The sequence below is a fragment of the Pogoniulus pusillus genome, chromosome 9, assembly GCF_015220805.1.
Source record: "Pogoniulus pusillus isolate bPogPus1 chromosome 9, bPogPus1.pri, whole genome shotgun sequence".
NCBI classification, from domain to species: Eukaryota; Metazoa; Chordata; class Aves; order Piciformes; family Lybiidae; genus Pogoniulus; species Pogoniulus pusillus.
Window position 1 is genome coordinate 9,420,711 of NC_087272.1, and position 26,882 is coordinate 9,447,592.

The 26,882-nt window shown below is 45.2% G+C and overlaps 2 protein-coding genes and 1 long non-coding RNA gene across 3 annotated transcripts; 1 reads left to right on the plus strand and 2 right to left on the minus strand.

Annotated features, from left to right (window-relative positions):
- Positions 1-499: 499 nt before the first annotated feature.
- Positions 500-12,983, minus strand: CASP6 (caspase 6). Its single transcript, XM_064148483.1, has 8 exons — positions 12,513-12,983; positions 10,174-10,215; positions 9,422-9,464; positions 7,032-7,178; positions 6,544-6,620; positions 4,674-4,849; positions 2,299-2,455; positions 500-1,695 (listed from the first exon to the last, which is right to left on the minus strand). Exons 1-8 carry the CDS (start codon positions 12,541-12,543, stop codon positions 1,457-1,459), a joined length of 912 nt encoding a protein of 303 aa, XP_064004553.1. The 5' UTR covers positions 12,544-12,983; the 3' UTR covers positions 500-1,456.
- Positions 12,552-26,173, plus strand: LOC135178037 (uncharacterized). The gene is made up of 2 exons (XR_010303321.1): positions 12,552-12,776; positions 25,971-26,173. It is a non-coding gene; the product is annotated as an uncharacterized LOC135178037 (long non-coding RNA).
- On the minus strand, positions 17,807-23,837 carry PLA2G12A (phospholipase A2 group XIIA). The gene is made up of 4 exons (XM_064148484.1): positions 23,560-23,837; positions 21,682-21,758; positions 20,463-20,628; positions 17,807-19,443 (listed from the first exon to the last, which is right to left on the minus strand). The coding sequence occupies exons 1-4, from the start codon at positions 23,765-23,767 to the stop codon at positions 19,325-19,327; spliced, it is 570 nt and encodes a 189-aa protein (XP_064004554.1). The 5' UTR covers positions 23,768-23,837; the 3' UTR covers positions 17,807-19,324.
- Positions 26,174-26,882: the final 709 nt, after the last annotated feature.

The window sequence follows — 26,882 nt, forward strand, 5'->3', positions numbered from 1 at the left end:
TCCCCAGAGTTAAGCACATATACCAAAAAATGTAAACAATGATAAAAGAAATCCTGACTTCTAGTGAGTATCATGGAAATCACTGATGCTGCAGTAGTAGTGGTCCTGTGGTGACAACTCCTTTTTACATACAGAAATCTCTGTGGCTAAGAGGAGGAAGAGGCTGATCCAACACCAAACCCTGAAATATGAGGGTTCCTAAAATGGCTTAGGTTAGAAAGGACCTTAGAGATCATCTACTCCAACCCCCCTCCCTTGGGCAGGGATGCCTCTTGACTAGACTCAGCTGCTCAAGGCCTTATCCAACCAGGCCTTGAACACTCCAGGGAGAGGGCATCCACAGCCTCCTTGGGCACTCTATTCTAGAGTCTCACCACCCTCATACTGAAGAAGTTCTAAGAGAATCATAGAATGGGTTGGGTTGGGTTGGAAGGGACCTCCAAAGGTCATCATCTAGTCCAACCCCTGTTAGACTTCCCCCATTCTTCCTAAGATCCAGTCTAACTCAGCTTCAAACTCATCCTGCCTCTTATGAAAGAAGTTCCTCTCCAGCCTTCCTGTAGAATCCCTTCAGGTATTGTAAGGCAGTTCTAAGGTGCCCCTGAAGTCTTCTGTTCTCCAGGCTGAATAACCCCAGCTCACTCAGCCTGTCCTCAGAGCAGAGGTGCTCAAGCCCTTGAATCATCTTCATGGCCCTGCTCTGGACTCACTCCAACAGGTTTTGTGTATGTTGTGCTTTGCAGAACTACCTAGAGGTGTCTCAGCAGTCATCAGTGAGCCTGGAAGCTTGAAATGGTTTTGGTTTAGCTTTAAAGATCTGTACAAGGTGAGTGATGCTAAGCAAGCTGTACCTGGTCTCATTTCACTACTGCTTGCTTTTCCCCACAAGCACCAGCAAACACAAATGATGTGCAAGCAAAAAGAAGCTCTTTTCCCATATCAATGCTGTAATTGTGCTCAAGGTATTAAGTTCCTTTTTTTAGTGTCAAGTGAAAAAGTAGCTAAAAAGATGAATAAGTCTACAAAAATTGGAGAGTGGACCTTGCTGTCCACAGCTTTACAAAGATGCCCTGCAAACTGTGCTCTTGGAGCAAGGCAGGCTAATCTAAATGCAACCATCTGAAATGTTCTGGAAATAGTAAAATGTGCCACAGTTAATGGCAATCAAGCAAAAAAGGGAAAAGAAAAACCAGTGAGAGTACCAATTTCAACAACATCTGAGCACCTTTGCACCAGCTTTTCCCAAATTCCCTGAGATGAAGAGAGTGGCAATATCAGCCTTAAGATTGCTTCAAAGTTTGAGAAACTATTGATGTATACATCCTATAACATCTGATCCCACTGTATTTACAATCAATCTTGTGGTGTCTCAGTCTCAAGAACAAAGATAGTGTGGGGTTTTTTATCTCTTCTGCAGCCACCACTCGTTAATGGATGTCATTGCTGACTAACAATCTTACTTAGATTTTGGATGAAAATACAATTTTTTAGTTAACATGGAGGCAAAACAAGGAATCTGCTTTTTTCCTATAGCATTAATGTCTCTGCACACATCCACTCTGCGATGAGATACTTTCCTGTTGACAAGAGTGAGCAGCTCTGTGAACTCCAAGGATGTGCCGTGCTTCCTAAGCGCCTCACACAAATCTTGAATGTACCAGGAGCCATTCACAGTTTCACGATGAGAGAAGTAACCTATTCCACAACAGGAACAGAAAGTTAGAGCCAAATGTAAGTAGTGATGCCACTGGAACAGTGTTTCTGACTTACTGCTCACAGGCTGCATCTGTAAGGGCTTTTATTAATGGGTGTAAATCTTTCTTTGCCGTTCATGAGATTTCAGTGGATGCCATAGATGGGAAATGGCTTTGACAGTGCTCAGCCAAGAGGAGCATGGGTCAGGGACTGGTATCTTACAGAACTGTATCTGTGCATTACAATAAAGCAGATAAGATTGAGGACAGGACACATGGAGGAATAGAATAGCAAGCCATAGAGTGCAGGAAAATTCATAAGCCACCAGCATCCTCCAGTCCTGGAAAAGAGGGGAACACAATGCTTGCTGTCAGCAGACAGCTCAGCAGCAAGGTTGATGAGAATGTTTCTGCTTGGCAAGTTCAACTACAACCTTCATGGTTTATTTTCACATTGTCTTTAACGTGTCAGGCTTTTTCTCAGAGATGTCACTTTTCAGACATGTAAAAATGGATGCCCTGGAACTGTTCTGGTTATTTTGACTGCAAAATGAAGTCATTCAAGATGGTTACAGTGAAGTACCAGATGAATATTAGAACTTACCTTGCGCTACAGAGTAGCACATGATAAAATCTGCACCAGCAGGCAGGGTATAGACACCAGCTGCATCCACTTCAGTCTCATTGACAATGGATTCACTGCTACTGTCTGTTAAATCCTCAGCAGTAACTGGGTCATCATGTTTATCACCTCGGCATGCCTGTTGGTGAGAAGTTTTGTTGTGCTTTCACCTCTGCCTTAGTGTCATACTTCTGACACTAACCAGAGGGTCCTTCAGTTCACTTAGGTGTTCCACATTGCCACGAGTCTGGATTCATAAAGATCCATTTACTTCTCTGTCAGTTAAAATATTGGTGATGAAGTCTGTGAAGTTCTATGACCACCTCAGAGATTTCACTGGTCACAGAATCGTGGAGATTGGGGAGGACCTCATGGGAACACCTACTCTAACCTCACTATCTAGAGCAGGCTGTCCATACCTATGTCCAGTCAGCTTTTGAGTATCTTTACAGATAGAGACTCCACAATCTCTCTGTGTGACCTTTTCCAGTGTTTGACCACTGTCACAGTAAAAAAAGTGGGTTCCTGTGTTGAGATGGAATTTTGTATTTGAATTAGTACCAGCTGACATCCTGTCACTAAGCACCAGTGAAAAAAGCCTTCCTCCCTCTTCTTTATTCCCTCCCACCAGGTGTTTATGACATAGGTAAGATTGCCCTGAACCATTTCCTCCAAGCTCAAGTGTCCCAGCTCTCTCAGTCACTCCTCACATAAGAAATGATCCAATTCCTTGTCTTTGTGGCACTTTGCAGGACTCACTCCAGCAAGTTCATATTTTTGTGGTACTAGGGAACCCAGAACTGGTCACAGAACTTCAGGTGCAGCCTCACCAGTTCTGAGAAGAGGAAGGATCACCTTCCCTGGACCTGCTGGCAAGGCAGCATTGAAGCACAGCTATCATTACATGCTGCAACACTTCTGCTCTTAGTTCAGTCTCAGATGTTAGCTGTAGAAGAGTTCTGTGGTGAGAAGCTAGTGAGTAAGCCCACTATTGTCAGTGTTGTAGAAAGACTCTATGTGGAGGACAAAAGGGTCAGAACATTGAGAACACACAAAGTAGGTAAGGAGCATTACTTCAGAGTGATCACTAAGGAGAGACACATGAAAACATCTTTCTTCATGTACAGTGATGAAGTTCCGTGGTAGTTTCCTCTAATTTTCAAGGGTAAATGCTAAGACAATTGTGTTGTAAAGGAACTTGGATTAACTGAACTAAGTTAATTTACTTTTTGATGGGCAGGAATTTAATGTATTTCAAAGTACTTAAAACATATAAATACTTTCCTGTCTTTGGGACCTGGTTAAGAAGAAAAAGTTAAAAAATCAAAGCTGAATGAGTCCTAATGAAAGATGAATGAACAATGTGCTGATTCTTGCAGTGGCCTTGTGCCCAAGGAAGCTTTCATTGGAAAAAATAAAAGGTAAATCTCAGACTTCTTTACAAGCTACTACAGTTACAGTCTGCTGAAGGCCAGGTTCTCATCTAGCTTTGCTAATTGTAATCTGGATAAAGATGGGATAAACTCCTGTGTAACCTGGTTTGCCCCTGTAACTGACTGCTTTGAACAGGAGGCTGAAACAGAGGCCTCCTGAGGTCACTCCCTGCTTGCATTATTGTGTGAACCATGAAGTAAACCAAGAGGTTACAGATGGGCTTTATGTGACTGCTTAGCACAAACACTATTTCTGAGAGACAAAGCCTTACATGGATTCTTTACATTCTAGAGAGATGCCAACTATTGGTCATGGACAGAAAAGAAACAAAACAACAAAAAGACCAAAACCATCCCCATCACCAAAACCAACATCAAATACAAATTCCCACAACAAAACTAAATTTTGTATGGATCAACTAAAGGGACCTGCCTGGAAGGAAAGAAGGAAGGGAGATTTGATACCCTCCTACAGCCTGGCCTAGGGCTGTGAGGTGTGAACAGCAGGAAATAAGCTGAGGCTGTACACAGCTCTCTTCCATAAAGTCAAGTCTTTTCTGCCATTAGACACTGACAGTCAGGCTACCATGGGCTTCACTTGGGTTGCTCTTTGTAAACTTATGAGATACAGCTACAATTATAATATTAATACCTGTGTGCATATTAAAACACAAAACCAACAAAAAAAACCCCAAACAACCCCCCCAAAAAACCAACAAACATACAAACCCCCACCCCCCCCAAAAAAAGGAAATATATAAGAAGCCTTGTCTTAAAAAGCCTTTAAGGAACAGTTTTCTACACTTTCTTTCCTAAAGATGCAAAAACTTTCCCTTATGGACTGCATCAGCAAAACTGCCTCTTCAACTACAAAACACCATAGGTCAATGTTGACTCTACTAGATTCAGAAACAGACTTCTTACCTGGATGATAAATATCTTCGGTTTTCCTACCAGACTCTGGCACTTGTCCCCTCTGAACATGTCTGTGATTGTCTCAATTTTGATTTGGGCATCATATGCATAAACATAATCATTCTCACCATGACTCAGGAACACACAAACAAAGCAGTCAGCATTCCTGTGGTCATCCTTAGAGGCTGAAATAGTCAAGTGGGGTTTAGATGACTAAAGAGTGATCTTCAGGTTTGCAAAACAGTGTATATTTGCATTGTATCATTTAATCTCCAACCAGTCCTTTTGCAAATGAACCCTGTTGTCAGGTAATGTAGTACTGCAGAGAGATGGTGATTCAGTATGGCTGAAAGTAAAGGCTTCTAAAAGTAACTGGCTGCAGGTGGCTTGGATGGGTGGACATTTTGCTGTGTTAAGAACTGGCTGGATGGCTGGGCCCAGAGAGTGGTGGTGAATGGAGTTAACTCCAGTTGACAGCTGGTCACAAGTGGTGTTGCCCATGGCTCAGTACCGGAACCAGTTCTATTTAATACCTTTATCAATGATCTAGATGAGATTGAGGACACCCTGATTAAGTTTGCAGATTATACCAAGCTGGGTGGAAGTGCTGATCTGCTTGAACGTAGGTTGGCTCTAAAGAGGGATCTCAACAGGTTGGATTGATGGGCCAAGGACAGTTGTATGAGATTCAACCAGGCCAAGTGTTGGCTCTTGCACTTGGGTCACAACCACCCCATGAGCAGTGCAGGCTTGGGGCAGAGTGGCTGCAAAGCTGCCTAGCAGAAAAGGACCTGGGGGTGCTGGTCAACAGCCCAATGAAGATGAGCCAGCAGTGTGCCTGGGTGGCCAAGGCCACCAGCAATGTGGCCTGGATTGGCCATAGTGAGACTAGGAGGACTAGAAAAGTGATTGGCCCCCTGTACTCAGCACTAGTGAGGCCACACCTTGAATACTGTGTTCAGTTTTAGGCCTTTAATTCAAGAACAATATTGAGGTGCTGGAGCAGGTGCAGAGAAGGGTAATGAAACTGGTGAAGGGTCTGGAAAACAGGTCTTGTGAGGAGCAGCTGAGAGCATGGCACTTGGTGCCACGGTCTAGCCTTGAGAATTGTGGTAAAGGGTTGGACTTGATGATCTGTGAGGTCTTTTCCAACCTTGTTGATACTGTGATACTGTAACTGGGGTTGTTTACTCTGGAGGAGGCTGAGGGGAGACCTGAATGCACTCTTCAACTCCCTGAAAGGAAGCTGTAGTAAGGTGGTGGTCAGTCTCTTTTCTCTGACAAGAAGTGATAGAAGAAACAGCCTCAAGTTTCACCAAGGCAAGTTTACATTGGATATTAGAAGAAACTTCTTGATTGAAAGGGTTCTCAAAGAAGAAATGGCCTCAAGTTGCACCAGGGCAAGTTTAGGTTGGTTGTTAGAAGAAACTTCTTGACTGAAAGGGTTCTCAAACACTGTAGTAGGGAGGTTGTTGAATGCCTGCCCCTGGAGGTATTGAAAAGGCACAGAGATGTGGTGCTGAGGGACACAGTTCAGCACAAGACTATTTTGTAGAGTTAGTGGTTGGCCTTGATGAACTTAAAAGTCTTTTCCAACCAAAACAATTCTATGATTGTAAAATGAAGACTGCTATTACCTTCTCCCAGCTGCAGGTACTTTTCTGTCAGCTCTTAGTGTCTTCATCAGTTCTCTTCACAAAAACTTAGCTTACATTGCAACACAGTAATGTGAAGTCTATTCCTTAAGTCCTTCAAATGCTAAACAACTTCCATCTGCACAGAAATTACTTTACATTTAGATGGACAGAGAGAATGGAAGAAAAGATACCTGGAAATTCTGCTACAAATAGTTAGACATAACCAAAACACAGTCTCCTACCTTTATAAATCTCCTGCAGCACATCTTCTGCTTTCAGATCATCAAAAAGACTGACTTCAAATCCAAGGTCTGTCAAACTAGTGTTAAGAGACATCAGTATTAGTGAAAAGTCCTGCTCAAATTGTACATCAGTTGCTTTCTGAGGTAATGAACATGCATGATTATGCATTAGTTACCAAAAAAACCCTACTGAGTTTGATTTTGAACTCAAACCAGTATCAAGTGCAGGTGCAGTAGCTAAGGTTACTTCAGAGAGTTTGTCCTAAGAGAGCTCTGGACTCACTGAAATCACAGGACTGTCTCAGCAGTTTCTATGATGTGCCTTGAAGCTATTTTACTACAGCTTTCTTTGCCAGGGTTGCACAGGTGCTTATGCCTGCAAAATCTTTTGTTCTACATTTAAACATAAGATTTAGGAAACTGCTTATTTGACCATGAATTGTGAAGTTTAACTTTTAAAGCTTCAGTAGAGAAACCAGGTTACTTACCTGCGTTTCAGATTGTTTCTGTCTGCAAGCGTCCCACGCCTGTCTGGCAGCCTTAGATGCCAAAAGAAGTGTTCGTGATTGAAGATTAAGGCAGTTCCCCTTCTTTGGTGGTTCATTTTGTATTGCACTGCAGGATCAAGTGTTTGCCTATTGCCAGAGACAGAAAACATTCTTGGTTAATGAGTTAATAACTCATTGAGCTGCCTTCCAATATGCCTACAAGCTGAGGTTTGTTTAAATGACTAAGGACTTGAAGGACCCGACTCCAGAAGACATCATAACGTGCAGTACTTTAGGAAGAGCCTAAATCACTAGATCTTTTTGAAAAGTTTGGGCATGTTGAGCAAGTCAGTAAAAACAAAGGTTGGGTGTGTACAAGCTCTGCAATGTGTTTGTATTTTCTCATTAGTAACACAGTCAGGTGTGTAACAGCGTACTTGAACAGTTTGGGCTCTAATTCTTTGTGTTACATCTTCAGCCAGTGTTTCATCACCCACAGTGGGAAAAAAATCTTCATTAGATCTGGTTTTCATCTCCCTCTGATAGTTTAAAACCATCACCCCTTGGCCTGTCACAACAAGCCCTGCTAAAATGATTGGCCTCCTTTAAGTACCCAGCTCTCTCAGGCTGTCCTCACAGGAAAGGTGCTCCAGCCCTCAGATCACATCTGTGGTCCTCCTCTCAGCCCACTCCAACCGGCCTTACTCTTTCTTGTGCTAGGACTCCAGAGCTGGACACAGTTCTCCAAGTCAGATCTCATGAGAGCAGAGAGGCAGAATCACCTCTCTCAGCCTGCTGGTCATGCTTTTTGATGCAGCCCAGGATGCACTTGGCCTTCTGGGCTGCAAGTAAACATTGCCAGCTTGTGTCCAGCTTTTCACCCACCAGAACCCTGAAGTCATTCTTCACAGGAGTGCTCTCAACCACATGATCCCCCAGCCTGCAATGATACCAAGGATTGCTCCAGCCCAGGTGCAGGACCCCACACTTACCCTTGTTAAACCCTATAAGCTTCACATACATTTTTAGCAACCACTTAACAAAATCCTAACACTGAAGGACAGTGTTGATGGAAAGAACAAATGACCTACTCAGCTTCTAAGCAGAAATGTTCTAACTACCATGGCAGCAAATGTATGGGGTACCTGCTGCTTCTTCAGTTTCATAGTTTTATAAGCAAAACACAACACAGAAGTTTGTGATGGTGCACAACAGACTATGTACACTTGGACCCAAAAGGTTGTTTCCAAGTGTTAGCATTGCTCTACTTCAAAAGACAAAGAGGCAATCTTACTGCTCTTCTAGGCAAGAAAAGAATATAGAATGTTTCTGGCAACAGCCCTGGAAATAGACAAGGCCAGTGCTGAAGGTGCACAGGACAGTGCAGGTCATGCTGCCTTAGGACTGACTCTAGTCAGAGCTGTTATTTTTGCCATGTTGCTCTTGTTCTTCCTGATACAGAATGCTGACTTTTGGTACAACTGGTGGAGCATGTTGCTTACAATATTTGCCCACAGAAATTACTTAAACTTCTCTGTTTCATCACCAAAATGCTTTTGTTTCACTACAAAAATGGTCAGAGTTACCCATAAACTGTTTGTGCTTCTCCACTGTTATGAGCCAGCCTCCTTGTAAAACAGCTTTCTGCAGTAACATCTGCATAAGAATTCAAACAAGGAATTCTGCATTCTGATTTCTACACTGATGGCTGGATAACCACCAAGAAAAGTTAAGTGGAGTGGTTTATCACAGTCTTCTCAGTTTAAGTACTCAGCATTATAAAATGCACAGATCATATGCATTTAGCCCTGCAATGATAAATGATATTTCACCTGCACCAGGCTTTGTATGGAATTTGACAATTTATCTTCTTTAGGATTTGGCTGGATGTAGGACCAGTAAGGATTTAGGACAGTTAGCTCTCTATATGCTGTGAATGACTACTAAAGGTTGGTCAACTAAATAGTTCTCCCTTTGCCCAGTTGTATTCACTGAGTGGGTGAGGCACAGGAAGTTACTGGGCAGGTAGTTTACATTTTCCAGGGCTAGATGATTAAGGTATAGTAGGAAAAAATCACTATCCCATGGTCCCTTCGCCCTCCTTCCAGAGGAATACATTCCTGTGCTACACTCTTCTCACCTGTCTGTCCAATTGTACTTTTGACTGTGATGGTGGTTTTGCCAGAGTCTCTGCACGCTGCCTAACTCTTCTGCATGCCTTCATGATAAGAAGGGTGGTTCTATATCTGGTGTAGCTAAGACTAGAAATGTGTTCTGTAAGTGGGTGGAGTTGAGTTGAATAATCCAGTCACACTCTTAACAAACATCAGAAAACCCTGCACTGACCTCAATGCCACAGACCACCTCTGCCACTAACATCAGAACTTTACCTTATATCAAGTGCGTCTACTTCTGTGATGTTTTCATTTCCATCTGTTAAGAGAGATCCAAAAAGTAATTTAGCCACAAAGCCATTCACTGAAAAGAAACACTATGAAACTGTGCATCCAGCCTTAAAGTTCAGCCATTGATATTAACCAAAAGCTCATTCACAGATCAGGTAAGCAGGCATGCAGTTCAACAGCTTCATAAGCGTTTGTATGATTTCACAGCCTGTTCTTAAAGTTCTGACTCCAACAATCTGAATTTTAGGGGTTTGAGATGTATATTTTATATCTGTGTATCTATACAGACACATTCAGAGATCTTGATTTTTATACAAGTAGCTAGCTGGGTGTATTTATTTAAACAGCCTTTAATTCAGTAGTTATTGAGACATTAAAATACCCACACTGCTGTTTATTTCAGCAATGCTGCTAATGTACACTCTTTTGGAGGCAGGATGCAGAACATGAGTCACAGAAAGTATTTTAAGAGTTTGCCTAGATGATGACAATTGAGAAGATGTAAGATTTAAACCTTTTCTACTACAAAACTACATAGGCATAAGTGACAGAATGCACATATAGGCAGCACTGTGGGAACAAGGAACAGGCACGTCTTGGGAGCATGCAGAACAAAAGACTTGCAAATGGTTAAGTCAAAAGAATTATTCCTTTTGATTAAGTATCTCACCGGGCTGTAAGAGCAATGCTATTACTGGTGAAGGTGCATCCTATGAGGACTATGTACAGTACTGTACCTGTGGTGGGCGATGCTGGTCTGCCGTCCAACTGGATGTGGCCTGCAATCACAACAGAAAAAAGAAAAGCCAGGCACACTTATTTCAAAAACTCCTCTCTATATACCATGGTGCTAGTCTGAAGCTAGTTAGAATGTTTTGGTAAGAAGAATTAGATTACAGGCTGTGGAAAGAAAACAATGGTGATGTCTACTTCACTCATAGGCTTAGTGAGAGGTACAAGAAAAAGAATCAAAACATAGATAAGGCACATCTGCTGGCGAGCTCCCAGCTGCATCTCTCTCTAACCTCACCCTCCATTTCTCTGACTTTGCTTCCTAACCCCCTGACCAAACCTCCATTCTTCCTTGGCACTGGGATAAGGTTGAGAAGGGTAGGGGGAAGGTTAAGGGGTGGTTGGGAGCCCCTCCTGGGGACTCAGGTTTCTGGGAGGGCTGTTGTGTTTCTGCATTACCTTTTACCTTGTCTATTTCTGTCTGTAACTGTATATGCTGTAAATATCTGCTTGGATATTCTGCTAAGCTGTAAATATAAGCTTCATTCGTATTTCCAGAGCTGGCTGAGTCTAGTCTGGGTGATTTCCAAAGTGTGTGTGGGGTGGGTAACACCCAAACCATCACAACCACACTGCCCTCTCAGATCTGATTAAAGCCATTTGCAAAATAAACTAGCAAAGCTATGTATTGGTAGAGAAGAAAAGTCCCTAAAGGCATTAGAATGAACTTGTAGAAATCTGGACTTCAGGAGCTGTTAAGCTGAACCCCACAGCACAGGGAGAAGGAAGGCTCAAAGGAAGTCACACGCTTCTAAGTGTTTCTATTCACATGTAAATTTCCCCCCATCAAACATCCATCACTTCAAGCCTTGAGTTTTATCAATAGTAACCAGAAGGCACTAAAGAGGCACAAAAAAAGCCCCAAACCACTTCAGTTTGCTTGAAGCCTAGCACACAGGAGAAGAGGAGGCTCAGGGGTGACCTCATTGCTGTCTACAACTACCTGAAGGGAGGTTGTAGCCAGGTGGGGGTTGGTCTCTTCTCCCAGGCAACCAGCAACAGAACAAGGGGACACAGTCTCAAGTTGTGCCAGGGGAAGTCTAGGCTGGATGTTAGGAGGAAGTTGTTGGCAGAGAGAGTGATTGGCATTGGAATGGGCTGCCCAGGGAGGTGGTGGAGTCACCGTGGCTGGAGGTGTTCAAGCAAAGCCTGGATGAGGCACTTAGTGCCATGGTCTAGTTGACTGGCTATGGCTGGGTGCTAGGCTGGACTGGATGATCTTGGAGGTCTCTTCCAACCTCATTGATTCTATGACTCTATGATTATTAAGTGTGGAAAAACACCACCAGCGCCTGTTGATGATAGCAAGCAGAGATGCTTCAGAATGCAGCTGTAGGTTTAAATTTACACAGTGTTTTGTTTTCACTTGTGCTCCTGAGATCTGTCTTACGCCTCAATTTAAAGCAGAGGCGGTGGAGGTAATCCACTCCCCCAGAAACCGACAGGCTATCGTGTTATAGCCATTAAACTTCTAGAAGGAACCATAGATGGACAGAATGCTAGGGGCTGGAAGGGACCTCCGGAGATCAAAATGCTGCCACCTAGACAAAGGAAGACCAGAATTCCCGGGTTAAGGTAAACTGGGGAAAGATGGTTTTCTTGTTCTTTTAACCCTCTTCACTCAGTCTCCAGGCTTTACCTTTTCACTGTCATGCTGCAGCTACACTACTTAAATTATTGTTACTTCTGAAAAGCTTCCCGCTTAAAGAAAATCTCTTGTTCCAAAACCTGAACTACTCTCAACGGGACTATGTGGTCTGTATCTTGTTTTCCCTTCACTTTGTGACGCTGGTTTTCTTCTGTGTTAACAGACGATGCCCCTTCCCCGCTCTCTGCCCTGCCCACGCACCGTACCCTACGTCCCGGGCTCTCCGCCGTGGACCCTCCGCCCCCCGCTCCTCACTTCCCTCAGCGGCGGCGGCACGGAGCGCCAGAGCTGCCTCCCCTCGGCGGGCTGCGAGGGCTTTAAAGCGCTACCCTACTTCCGCCATGGCTTCCCTTCCCTCTCGCAAAGGAAGCAGAGGGCTTCTCCCCACGCTCCCTCGCAGCTCTCCCCTGCCGATCTTCTTTCGCCCCGGGGGGCGATGGGCTCCGTGTCAGCCCCAGGCGCCAGAAGCCAAGTCCTGACTCCTGTCGCCAAGGGCACGGTGGACGGCCCAGAGCGTCAGAGGCCCCCGCATCAATGGGGACTTCGGCAAACTCCGAACCGTGCAAGCGGCCGCCGTGCACCGCCGCCGCCGTGCACCGCCGCCGCCCGCCTCGGCTCCCCTCACTGCCCACCTACCTGTGGGTCTCCGCCGCTCCGAGCCTGACATGCCCGCGAACAGAGGGGCTCCGGCTCCGTGCCGGCGTGCACACCGCGCCTTGCCTCCTGGGCCTGTCCTGCCCCGGCGCTCCCTCCGGCGGAGGCCTCTGCCTCTTTGAGAAGCGGGGCGGGACGCGGGAGCAGGCGCTGAGGAGAGGCGGGAGTTCCGTAGGCAGCGGCACCGGCAGCGGCACCCTGGCCTGCAGGGCCCCAGGCCTCCCAGGCCTGCAGCTTGGAGGTAAGGTAAGCCTGTGCTGCTCGGGGCTGCCTGCGGGGCCCACTGCCCTGGGCCGAAATCAGCCGCGGACCTTGCGGGGTGGCGTCTTCAGATGGCTTCCACTTAAGTTTGTCGTCGTCTGTGCTGCTGGGATGTGTACTTGTAACTGCGCTGCGAAGGCAAAGGCATCCTCCTGACTCGGGGTGCGAAGCTGTGCTGCTGAGCTGAGGTCTCTCACACCTGGCCTAGAGGTCTGATGAAAGCCACATACAGCTTCCTTTGCTCTAACACTTCTGTTATTCCAAGGTCATTTTCGTTTGAACTCTTGCAGATAAATATTTTAAGAGGCTTAAACATAGAAAGAATCATAGGAAAGACCTTTAAGAGCACGAAGCCCAACCACTGCCTAGCTCTACCCAGTGTGGTGCTAAACCCTGTCCCTCAGCACCACATCTTTTAAAGCCCTCCAGAGATGGGGACTCAACCACCTCCCTGGGCAGCCTGCTGCAGTATTTGAGAGCCCTTTAGTTAGAACATGGTACTGTTAGAAGAGTTTAGCACCTTCCTCTGTGAAACTTTGACACTCCTACCCAGCAGCAGGTTTGGGGTTTTTGTGTTGTTTGGTTGGTTGAGTTTTTTTTTGCTGGGCATGTTTTGTTGTTTTGGCTTTTTTGGAAGCTGCAGATCCCAGGTCTCTCAGCTCACACTTAGAACTGCTCTTAAACCTACTGACAGCAAGAGTCTTGTGTGAAGCAGTGACACAATCTGAACCTGGGGCTCTGTAACAACTTTCTGTTCAGCAGTTGGCACTTGCACTAGTCATGTTCCCCAGTGCTTGGATATTAGCAAGACAGTCAAGGGTCTTTAGCGCTTGGTTTTGCTGGAGGACAAGAGCTTACTCAAGTCAGCCATGGTGTTCAGAGGTAAGTCGTCAGTAAGTTCACCACAATGTATGAAGCCTAAGGTAAGGTTTGACTGCTGTGCATTTCCCAGCTGCTTTTTAGTGTAGGGAGGTTTTTGTTACACATGCTTGTCCATCTTTTGAAACAGTTCCAGGCTGTTGCAGTAGTTCCACTATGAATGAGTGGGTGTTGTTGGAGAAAGCCTTGTGACTAAATAGGGACCTTTGACTGGACCTCAAGAACAATAAGTGAGTCTGTAGCCTTTGGAAGAGGAGGCATGTCTCTTGTGAGCACTCTAAAGGTGTAATGAAACTATGTAGGGAGAAAATCAGGAGAGCCAAGGTACAGCTAGAGCTTAACTTAGCTACAGCTGGTAAAGATAATAAAAAATGTTTCTATAAACTCAAAACAGCAAAAGGAGGACTTGAGAAAGTCTCCATCCCCTATTGACTGCAGAGGGAAACCTAGTGACCAAGGATGAGGTGAAGGCTGAGGTGCTCAATGCCTATTTTGCCTTGGTCTTTAGCACTGGATCCAGCAGTGCCCTGGACACCCACTCATGGGAAATAGGAGTCAGGGAGGGGAATTAGAACAAGGACATCACAATAAATAAGTGGTCACTGACCTGCTGTGTCACTTTGACATACACAAGTATGTTGGGCTGGATGGGCTGCACTCGAGGGTGCTGAGGCAGTTGGCCAAGCCACTTTCTGTTATTTACTAGAAGTCCTGGATTACTGGGGAGGTGCCAGTGGACCGGAGGGCAGTAAATGTGACACCTATCTACAGGCAGAAAGGAAGATCCAGGAAACTATAGACTTGTCAGTCTGATCTTGGTACCAGAGAAGGTCATGGAGCAGGTCATCTCAAATGCCATCATACATCACACAGATAACAACCAGGGGATCAGGCCAAGTCAGCATGGGCTTATGAAGGGCAGGTCCTGCCTGACCAACCTGATCTCCCTCTATGACAAGATCACCCAGCCACTGGATGAGGGAAAGGCTGTTGATGTTGTATTCCTAGACTTTCAAAAAGCCTTTGATGCCATTCCCCACAAAATTCTTGTAGACAAATTGGCTACTCATGGCTCTGATAAGCACACTGTCTCCTGGATAAAGCACTGGCTGGGCAGAAGGGCCCAGAGAGTGGTGGTCAATGGAGTTAAATCCAGTTAGTGGCTGGTCACTAGTGGTGTTCCTCAGGGATCTGTGTTGGGACCACTTCTTTTTAATATCTTTGTTGATGACTTTGATTCATGCATAGAGAGTGTCATCAGTAAGTTTGCAGATGACACAAACTTAGGTGGCAGTATTGATTTGAATGATGGTAGAGAGGCTCTTCAGAGGGACTTGATGGGCTAGATCAATGGGCCAACATTAATGAGTTTCAACAAAGCCAAATGTTACGTTCTGCACTTGGGTCACAACAACCCCAAGCAACTCTAATGGCTTGGGGCAGTGTGGCTGGAGATCTGCCTTGCAGAAAGAGATCTGGGAGTTGTAATGACAGGCAGCTGTGTGCCCAGGCGGCCAAGAAGGCCCAGAAGGCAAATAGCATCCTGGCTTGTATTAAAATTCTGTGGCCAGCAGGAGTAGGGGGGTGATTGTCCCCTTGTACTTGGCCTTGGTGAGGCCACACCTTGAGTATTGTGTTCAGTTTTGGGCACTGCAGTACAAGAGAGAGAGAGGTGGAGGTGCTGGAGTGGGTTCAGAGGAGGGCAATGAAACAGGGGAAAGGCCTAGAGAATAAATCTTAGGAGGGAGCTGGAGATGGTTAGTTTGAAAAAGAGGAGGCCGAAGAGAGACCTCATCACTGTCTGCAGCTACCTGAATGGATGTTGTAGAGAGGCTGCTGCTGGTCTCTGCTCACAGGTAACTGGAGACAGAAAAAGGGGGAATGGCCTCAAGCTGAGACTGGGTGAGTTTAGATTGGACATCAGGAATAAGTTTTTCACAAAGAAAGTAGTCAGACACTGGAGTGATCTGCCCAGGGAGGTGGTTGAGTCACCAACACTACATGTGTTTAAGGGTTGTTTGGATGTGGTGCTTAGGGATATGTTTAAGGTAAATCTTGGAGAGTAAGGTTATAGGTTGGACTTGGTGATCCTGAGGGTCTTTTCCAACCTGGATGATTCTGTGATCTATCAGAACTGCAGTTTGAAGAAGTTAGATTGTGGAGACAGTGTTATTCAGCTCAACCAGAAAAGCACTTCAGCCTGAGAAAAGCACTGGTATTAAGGCTTTAACCTGTGGGAAAAAAATCAACTCACTGCAACATTTAATGACTACTACTCGGTAGGTAAAATGTGCTGTTTTGAAGCTAATTGGAATATTTTAATGAGAAAGATTAGATTATAGGCTGTGAAAACAATGGTGATTTCTATTTCACTCATAGGTGTGCTGAGATGTATAAAAGCAAGGACACAAAAATAGATAAGACAGTCTGTTGGTGTCTGTGTTTTCTCCCTGGGCTTCTGCTGTTCTGCTTGGATCTGTGTAACCCAACTAATCATTCTGCTTCTAACCCTGCCCCTTGCCAATCCTTCTAGCTCACCTTGCATGTATGCAGACCCTGGGATAAGGTAGAGGGGTGGAAAGAAGGTGGAAGGGTGGTTGGGAGCTCCTCCTGGAGACTCTGATTTCTGGGAGGGGTATTCTGTTTCTGTATTACTTTTAACTTGTATATTTCTGTATATAGCTGTAAATATTTGTAATGTATTGTAGATATCTGCTTGTATTTTGTGCTAAGCTGGGAATATAAAGCTTCATTCCTTAATTTCCAGCTGGCTGAGTCTAGTCTAGGTGATTTCATAAGAGTTGGGGGGGGGGGGGGGGAGGGGGGCCAGGTAACTCCCAAACCATCACATAAAAACACACATTGCTCATCCCAGACATGTCATGTAGTGGAATGGCCCTTCAGACAGCTTGAGTTGGCTGTCTTGGCTGTGTCTCCTCCCAGCATCCTGTGCCCTTCCAGCCTCCTCACTGGCAAGGCATGAGAAGCTGAGAAGTCACTCAGCTACTGCTGAGGAGCAGCTGAAAACATCCATGTGTTAGCAGTATTATTCTCATCCTAAATCCAAACCACAACACTGCACCAGCTACTATGGAGAAAATTTAAACCTATCCCAGCCAAAACCAGGACAAGTGTATTTTTTTTTGACATAGGTACTGTTTTATATTAAAGTTGTTCTATGGTATGAATAATCCCAGCTGTGATAGCTTGCCTTCACTTTGGGGCTGGGGCCTGTAAAATGCATTTGGTATAGTTTGCAGATAGCAAAAATCCTTGATTAAAGTTTATGCAAAGCAGACTGTCTAGAAGTCAAACGCTTCTGTCTTGCCAGCAGAACTATCAAAGTGCTGTCCAACATTGTGAAAGGACTTTCCACTGCTAGCCTGGAGAAGAGTAGACTCAGGGGCGACTTCATTGCTGTTTGCAACTACCTGAAGGGAGGCTGTAGCCAGGTGGGGGTTGGTCTCTTCTCCCAGACAACCAGCAACAGAACAAGGGGACACAGTCTCAAGTTGTGCCAGGGGAGGTACAGGCTGGATGTTAGGAGGAAGCTCTTCATGAAGAGAGTGATTGGCATTGGAATGGGCTGCCCAGGGAGGTGGTGGAGTTGCCGTCTCTGGAGGTGTTCAAGAAAAGCCTGGATGAGGCACTTAGTGCCATGGTCTAGTTAACTGGATAGGACTGGGTGCTAGGTTGGACTGGATCTTGGATGCCTCTTCCAACCTGGCTGATTCTAAAAAACTCTGGCAGGTGTCATTACAGGTCAGTACAGAAGGGAACAAAACCCAGCTTCTTCCAGCAGTGACAGTGTTCTGTGTTCATTTAAGCATCTAGTTTAAGTTCATTTCTACCCAACTCAACAGCCACCTAGTTGAATTACAGTGTTTTGGATTCATTGTGGTACTACTTTTAAACAAGCAATTTCATTACCATTCCTTGCTTTGGTGGTAAAAAAAAATTATGGCTCCAACTATGGAATTCCAGGGTAATGCAGAGGCGTTTCAATTCTGTAGCAGAAAATAAATTTCACCAAATTTAGAGGAACTACCAATTATTCAGATGTGGTTTGTAATGCTTCTCCCACAGCGCTACTTCACAGCCACAAAAATGAAAAGAAACTATGAAGCACAACCAAAGAACTTTAGCAGTAACTTTATTCTATGAGGCACTTATATTCACTGTCATGTACAGTAAGTTTTAGTTAAAACAAAAATGCCACTGAACAAATGGCACAGAAAAAAACATATAAAAGTAGCTTTGGAGAAGAAATCACATTATAGTCCATGAGTCCAGTAAATGGTAGGCTTTTAGCATAGCTTCCACTCCATGTTTACAGATGAAGTATTTCAGTTTTCATCTCATGTGGATTTTTTAAGGCAGAATCAAGGCAGCAGGAGAGCAAATAAAAATATTCATGACCAAAGACCTAACATAAAAGTTAACTAAAGACTGACAACTGGAGATAAGCAATAAAAGATCATTACGGAGAACAAACCCCAAATAATTCAGCAGCTAGAGAAGTCAGAGGACAAGATGACAGAAGCACAGGCTCAGATGTTTCTCAGCCTCACAGAGGTCATGGGAAGAGATGATAGAAATATAGGCTCAAATATCTTGTCAGCCTCACAGAGGGAATTTTAAACACAAAGATTCATTGAGCACACCGACCCTAACCGTGGAGCTTTCTTTTTGTTTTCATCAGAGCAGACTAAACGAAAGCAAAGATGAATACAGCAACCAAGCTTGTGCCACAAGACAAATACAAATCAATTGCTTCGAATAATACATAATTTCTTTTGCATATAACACACCACACAAACATTTTATTGGAAAAATAAACATTTGATTAATTGTTTTTAAAGGAGCATATCAACTGCATTCCACCATTCTGTCCAATCAGAAGTGGATCCTTAGGTTGCAAACTGTTCATTTTAGTGTTCTGGCTTTAAATGGATCAACAATCTTGGTCTGAAAAGTGCTGCAGAATAAGATTAATATAAAAGCAGGTAGAAATATGTAGTGCCACTGTATACCCTTGCCAAGGGCTGGAGATTCTGGGTTTGTTTTGTTGATTTTTTTTCAGCTGTTTGGGTTTTTTTGTGGTTTTTTTTCTTTGTTTGCTTGGGGTTACTGCAGGTTTTCTTTGGTTGGTTTTTATGGGGCAGCATACATCAAAGAGAACTGAAGGCAACTGTACCACAAGCATGAAAGTACAGTCTACTTAAGAGGTCATTAACACACCCAAAATGCTCTTTGAGATGCATCTGCCAGTAAACTTAAAATTTGACCTATATTTAAATAATCTGAGAATTCAGTGTAACTCTCCTGTGTCTCTGATTTCCCCATTATGGAGTTTTCTTAAAAGCTATTAAAAAAGCACTAGTGATATTTATGATAGTGTACCCTGAGTGGACATATATTAAAGGAAGCTAGCTTTGTATCCAAGCTTCTGGCACAATGGGGAAGAGCAGGAAGACTGGTGGCTTCTTTTTTCCATTAGGAAGAGTATCTTTGTGACTTTCAAACCAGTATATTCATCTCAGTGTTTCATGTCTGTCTGAAAAGCATGAAGCTTTGTAACCAAACACTTGATTCATTCCAGCTGAGTCTTCAACTTTTATACTACACCATGAGACCTTGGTGCCTTCAGTCTTTCAGAGATCTGTCTTATCCTCATACCGACACATACATGCAGCTCTCTGACTATCCAGGTATGGTTTACAGCCTAAATGTATAACAGCATCAAACAGCAGCTCAACAGTTGATTCGCAGGCTGCAAGCAAAGAGGAGTTCAGTTAAAAACACTCTTTGAATGGAATATAAAACTAACAGAAATTACTCTGGCAACCTGAGAATGATTCTAAGAAGCAATCTTCTCTGGCCATAGCAAATAAGATTGTCCAAATAAAGACTGAACCAATAATTATTTAAGTTGAAAGTAAAGGTTTTTCATATGCCAAACAAAATCAACAAGTAAATTTATTGTATGTAGAATATATCAGTGTTAGAAACATCACCTAGTCTTGGAGAGGTGAAAGAGTTATTCAGCCTACTCACTTTCTGCATCCCAGTTTATGCTGCTTTAACAGCAGCTCCATAGATCTAAACTCACCACTTCTGACACTGAACACTAACACGATGACTTCTTTGCAGTTAAATGAATCTAAGATGTTCTAAACCAGCCTTGTTCTAAGATCTTAGTGCTCTCAGTGGGACTATTCACTGTAAAAGTGATACTGTCCAAGTTTAAAAGTGTGGCTCTGTCACGTATTCATCAGATGGAGGCCAACAACCAGGAGTACCTAAGGCCTGTTATTAAAAGCCCTAAACTTTATTCACTAAGTGACAGAGCATTAACTACTTCCATTATGGAAATATATTATCCCAATATTTACTTCATACAAGGAAACAATTCACTATTTTCCTGCAGTTTACTAGCCATGACACAGAGTAAACATTTAGAAATCCCCCAGAAGAACAGAGAATATTCATCTGTGCTACAATAAATGCAAGAATTAGACATGCATTTTAAGTTGTGTTCCCTTATTCATGCTCCTGAGTGGTAAAAATTACTTTTTCCTATCAAGGTTAAGTTTTAAGCCTGATCATTTTCCTGACTTAATGCTCTGTTGCACGAGTGTCTGGGCTACACAACAGAGGGACAGAGCAAGGCATCTTTCAGTAGTAGCACCAGCTTATGAAAATGTGTCATTCCTACTTTGCACAAAGATTCTTTGCCAAATAAGCTCACTGAAACTTGGAAAAAAACCCAAAAGGTCTCTTCACACTTACCCTGAACACTCTCTGAGATTCCAAGTGTCTTCTGCACATCTCTGCAAATTTTGGAGAGGCAGGACTGAAACTGCTCATCACAATCATTTTTTTTATTGCCACAAGTGTCATAGCATCTGTCATGGTGATTGCAGCACTTTGTCATTGAAGGGATACCAATGTCAAACTGTGAAGAAAACACACACACACGCTCTCCATTGGTATTCCAGTTAAGAAAGATACAGCCTAAGAATAGACTAACAGAAATGAAAACCCAGTGCAATCAATCTAGCTGTTATTTGCTTCTCTCTGTAGTTTACTGTTCACCTCTGGTAAGCTATGGTAGTCTGGCTCTAGCCAGCAGCCAAGAACCCACATTGTTGCCTGCTCCACTCTCCTCCACAGAATAGAGAACAGGAAGATCAAAAGGCAGAAAACTCTTGGGTCAAGATAAAGACAGTTTAATAAAGAGGAAAAAAATGCCCCCAAATAAGCAGTGCCAAAACAATCATTCACTTTGACCCACAGGTAGATGAATGCTCAGTCAGCTTCTCGGCAACAGCCACCTTGGAAGACACCCCCCAGCTCCCCAACACCACTCTCCCTCCTTCCACTACTCCACTTTTTATTATTGAGTATGACTATGTAGTATAGAATATCCCTCTGGCCAATTCAGGTCAGCTGCTCCAGCCTTGGTACCTCTTGCCCAGGAAAAAAGAGAAAGTCCCAAAGCTGCACAATCCCTTTTCAGCATTAGCCTTCAACACTGGTTTAGCTCAAAATTTCACAGTGCCATGCAGCCTGCTACAAAGAAAGTTAACTTCATCCTAGCCAAACCCAGTACAAAACTTAACCCCTATTTTCTTTCTAGCATTGAGGAAAATTGATTGGCATCAGTAAAGAAAGCTAGAGGCAGAGTGAAACCCTCCAGGACTACAATTAGGGTTATGCAGTGCTTTCAAGATCTTGAGAATAAAACACAGAACATTAAAAAACCAAACATAAATTAACCATCAACATTTCACTTTATCCCTAAAACATTTTTTTGCCAGTGATTAAAATAGTTATACTATGTTGGTTTATAATACTAATACTTCCCACATATTGGAGCTGATAAAAGCAGGGACATTGGATGTGGATGTTGTCTCATCCTCAGAAAGCAGGGAAACAAAAACACCTACATGGAGAAATGCTGATATATGAAAGATATACAAAGAAGACCCAAAATGGAAATACTAACCTGAACTCCAAATAGAGGGGATCCACAACCATTTGGTGGTGATGGTTTATATCCATAGCGAGGAAAGGGCTTGGATCCTGGAAGATGTAATTTGCCTCAATTGGCTTTTTTTGCACGTAATTTTAGTGCTGTTAAAATTTACCACAGGCCTTTGCTGGGCTGCAGACATTACCAGTTATATTTTTAAGTTAAATATTCAGGCAGTTGAGTATCAACAATTCTTAGCAAATTACAACTTTGGAGTAGTAAGCATTCTTTAAAAAGAGAGGGACAAGACACCTGAGGAGACATTAATATTAGCTTCTCAAGTTCAAAAGAAATAGCAACCAAAGAAATATCTGAATCACTAAAACTGATGTGTCAGTTCAGTGTGCCCAGGTGGCCAAGAGAGCCAGTGGCATCCTGGCTTGCATCAGGAATGGTGTGGTCAGCAGGAGCAGGGAGGTCATTCTGCCCCTGCACTCTGCACTGGTTAGACCACACCTTGAGTATTGTGTCCAATTCTGGGCCCCCCAGTTTAGGAGGGACATTGAGATGCTTGAGCGTGTCCAGAGAAGGGCGACGAGGCTGGGGAGAGGCCTTGAGCACAGCCCTACGAGGAGAGGCTGAGGGAGCTGGGATTGGTTAGCCTGGAGAAGAGGAGGCTCAGGGGTGACCTTATTGCTGTCTACAACTACCTGAGGGGTGGTTGTGGCCAGGAGGAGGTTGCTCTCTTCTCTCAGGTGGCCAGCACCAGAACAAGAGGACACAGCCTCAGGCTGTGCCAGGGGAAATTTAGGCTGGAGGTGAGGAGAAAGTTCTTCACTGAGAGAGTCATTGGACACTGGAATGGGCTGCCCGGGGAGGTGGTGGAGTCGCCGTCCCTGGGGCTGTTCAAGGCAGGACTGGACGTGGCATTTGGTGCCATGGTCTAGCCTTGAGCTCTGTGGTAAAGGGTTGGACTTGATGATCTGTGAGGTCTCTTCCAACCTTGGTGATACTGTGATACTGTGATTGTACTAACACAGCACTCTTAAGTTCATTAATACTTTATATGTATACTTTATAATTTATTAATGCTTTACATACTATTAACAGTTGTGTTCTGATTTTTAGTTTCAGCCTAGCCTTTAAAACTAGCTGGACTAAAACATCTTTTTCATTTCTAGCACTGCTAACACTGGGATGTAGCAACAGAATTTACGTTATTAGAGAGTGCTAAAAAGTCCTATCTCCCTGAGCACTTACTAGTACAACAAGGCAGGGAATTCTGCATCCCAAACTAAGGAAGATTGTGGAGTTAATTTGAATTGCAAACGAACTTAGGGCACGATTAAAAATAATGGTGAAGAAAAACCGTATTTGGACAGGGCATAATTCTACGAGAGAGAGGAAACGTCGTGGTGCCCCGGCGGAGCCAGCCAGTGCTCATTTCCTGACCTAGTGGCTACTTCAACTGAAGTAAGCTGGGCTCAGTGGGTTCAGCTGCGAGAGACCAGGAGGGTCTACCTGAACCCTCCCTTTCGGGGCACTCCTGAAGCGCCGATGCAGCCTGGCAAGAAATCTCCTCTCTGGGTCAGTGCTCGCCTGACAGCCCTCTGCGGCAGCCGGCGACAGGGACAAGCGGGGAGCCGCCTCCCGGCAGGTTATATAAATATACACACGGACAGGTGTAAAACCGCCTTACTGAGGTTCCTGCGCGGCTGCGCCCCGCTTCCTCGGGAGCAGCGCCTCGGCATCGGCGGCAGAGCTGCCGCCAGCCGCCCGCCCCCTTAGCCGCGGCCGCTCTGACCGGGCCGGGCCGCCTGCAGCGAGCCGGCCGGTAAAGGACAAGGGTCGTGGCAGCCCAGCGGGGTCTTCACCGCCTCACCAACCTCCCGGCCCCGCCGCCCTCCTCACCGTCGCTGCACTTGTACTGGCAGAGGCCGTCCTCGCCGCCCAGCAGGTCGAGGGCCGCGTTGAGGTACACGTCGATCTTGTGCACCCCGTTGCGGATGGTCTTCAGCGTCATGCGCCAGTCGGGGGTCTGCGGCGCCTCCTGGCACCGCGCCGGCCACAGGCGCAGCCAGGCGCAGGCCGCCAGCAGCAGCAGCAGGGCGCGGGCCATGGCGAGCGGCGCCCCCGCTAAGCGGCCGCCTGCCCGCTCCCGCGGCGCCCCAGCGGCCCGGCCCGGCCGGCCGCCGCCATCACCGTCCCTCCGGCCCCCGCCCGGCGGGGAGGAGCCTGCTGCTGCCGCGCACGGAGGGAGCGGCGTCGCGCCTCGGCGCCTTCCCCCGCAGCCGCCCCGGGAGAGGGGGTGCTGCTCGCCTTCGGGGGTCTGCGCCGCAGCGGAGCAGGCTTGTGCGAAAGGAGGCGAGGGGCAAGGTTGGCGGTCGCTCCGTCACGGCCACACTGCCTTTTCCCGGGCTGCTGCCGCCCGTCAAGAGGTGAGCTGGGGAGAGGGAAACAGAATGGCTTAGGTTAGAAGCGACCTTAGATATCATCTACTCCAACCTCCCTGCCATGGGCAGGGACATCTCCCAGCGAGACTTGCTTGCTTAAGGCCTCGTCCATCCTGGCCTTGAACGCCTCCAGGGAAGGCGCATCTGCAGCCACTCTGGGCTGCCTGTGCCACAGTTTCATCACCCTCATACTGAAGAACTTCTTCTAAGATCCAGTCTAAACCTACTCTCCCTCAGCATAAAACCATTCCCTCTTGTCCTCTCACTAGACACCACTATGAAAAGTCCTTCTCCAGCCTCCCTGTAGGATCCTTTTGGGTACTGGAAGGCAGTTACAAGGTTTCCCCCAGAGCCTTCTCTGGGCTGAACGACCTCAGCTTTTACAGGCTGTCCTCATAGCAGAGGTGTTCCAACTTTGCTATCATCTTTGAGGCCCTTTGGCTTTATGCCCTTTTTATGGTGGGGACACCAGAATTGGATGCAATATTCAGTGATATGTTAGGAGGACAGTGCCCAACTCTTCCCGATGGTGTCCAGAGACAGGACAAGGGGCAGTGGACACAAACTGGAGTGGAAGGGACCACAAGAGTCACAGTATCACAGTATCATCAGGGTTGGAAGAGACCTCACAGATCATCAAGTCATCTAGTTCTAGATTCTTTGTCCCTGCTCACTGCACAGGAGTTGGACTAGATGACCTTTAAAGGTTCCTTCAAACCAGAACCATGCCGTGGTCAGGGACACCCTACCCTAGAGCAGGCTGGCCACAGCTTCATCCAGCCTGGCCTTAAACACCTCCAGGGATGGGGCCTCAATCGCCTCCCTGGGTAACCCATTCCAGGCTCTCACCACTCTCATGCTGAAGAACTTCCTCCTCACATCCAGTCTGAACCTACCCACCTCCAGCTTCGCTCCATTGCCCCTAGTCCTGTCACTCCCTGATAGCCTAAAAAATCCCTCCCCAGATTTTTTGTAGGCCTCCTTCAGGTACTGAAAGGCCACAAGATCGCCTTGGAGCCTCCTCTTCTCCAAACTGAACAGCCCCAACTCTTTCAGTCTGTCCTCATAGCAGAGCTGCTGCAGTCCTCTGATCATCCCCATGGCCCTTCTCTGGGCGTGCTCCAGCATGTCCACATCCTTCTTGTAATGGAGGCTCCAGAACTGGATGCAGTACTCCAGGTGGGGTCTCACCAGAGTGGAGTAGAGGGAGACAATCACCTCCCTGGCCCTGCTGGCCACACTTCTCCTGATTCAGCCCAGGATCTGGTTGGCCCTCCGGGGTGCAAGTGCACACTGCTGGCTCATGTTGAGCTTCTCATCCACCAGCACCCCCAAGCCCCTCTCCTCAGGGCTGCTCTCCAGACACCCACTGACCAGGCTGTATTTGGCCTTGCTTAGTGTAGTGGCTCAGAGCAAATGTTGCCTGTGAGAAGAGCCTAAAGCCATATATTGCTCTCGTTCAACACAGCCTGAGGGAGAACCTGTGTTAATACAGCTGGAAAAACATGACCTTTTGAAAAAGACACTTGCTTAGAAGCCAAAACAAACAAAAACAAAAGGCAGAAGGGAATAGGTACTTGAAGTGTTAAAACAGCAGCATATTTTTCTGGTGGTTTTCAATGTGAAGGAAACAGATGCAGTGACCTTTACATATGCCAGTGATTTTGTTTTCAGGTAACATCATCAAATGTGCAACAACAGAAGTGTGCAAAATGGAAGTGTATTTATTAAGCATTAAAAGTCCAGGCTTGACGAAAAGAAACATCAGACAAAAAAGAACTTCCTTGCAAAACATCCTGTTTGGCTTTTGGGGTTTTTTGTTTGTTATTATAATTTTTTTTTGTTTTGTTTTCTTTATTTAAATTCTAGATGCTTCACAGGTGAGCTGAAGTGGACCTAGGTAAAATGAAACCAGGAAATGGAAAAGAATCCAAGAGCCCTCCGGATCAAGAGGTGAATCTTCTACTGGGTTTTCTTCTTTTCAGCCTCAGTGTTTAAAAGTTATTTGTAGCTAACTGAAGACACAGGACAAACAAAATAGGAACCTCTTCCTAAACATGCCCAGGTTTTCCTTTACAAAGACCCTGATTCAGCAATTCAGGGATACAATTAAATGCTTTCCCAAATAGCATGTGGTGGTGTTGGGTGGAGGGTGTTAAAAGAAGCAATTCATGCCCTTACCTTATTTACTGGTGACTGACAGTGCCTTTATGAGACAAGCTCATGCTGATGTGGGTTATTACAAGACTGAAAGATGAAGTTGTCAGTGACTGTGTAAAAATGTTGTCTGAAGCAGTCTGAGGTGAATGATAGAAACCCCACCACCATAACAACTGTGTTGTGTGGACATATGCCATTTATCCAGCAGGAGAATTAACTGAGAGGGATAAAGTAAAATAGATATGAAAACCATTTGTAAATTAGAATATATTGAAGTATGTTCTAAAGCTTTGAGCAGTTCGAGAGAACTGATCCAGATGATCTTGAAGCTATTTTGGCAGTTTTGTGTACAGGCTACCAATCCTAATTCTAGTGCTTAGTACTTCTAGTACTACCTAAATCAAATTCTAGTACCTTTGGAAGATGTTGTGCAGACTTTTTGTGCCATAACTCATGCTAAATGTCAGACTACTGTGTATTGACTTTTTTCTTACAAGAAGCACTACTTCTAGAGCTGTCAAAAATGTGTAGCTTTGGGCTATACTTCCTGATTATCATTGGGCAGAGCTTCATCACAAGGACTGGTGCAAGCAGAAGGATTTTCTGCTTAATTAATACAGT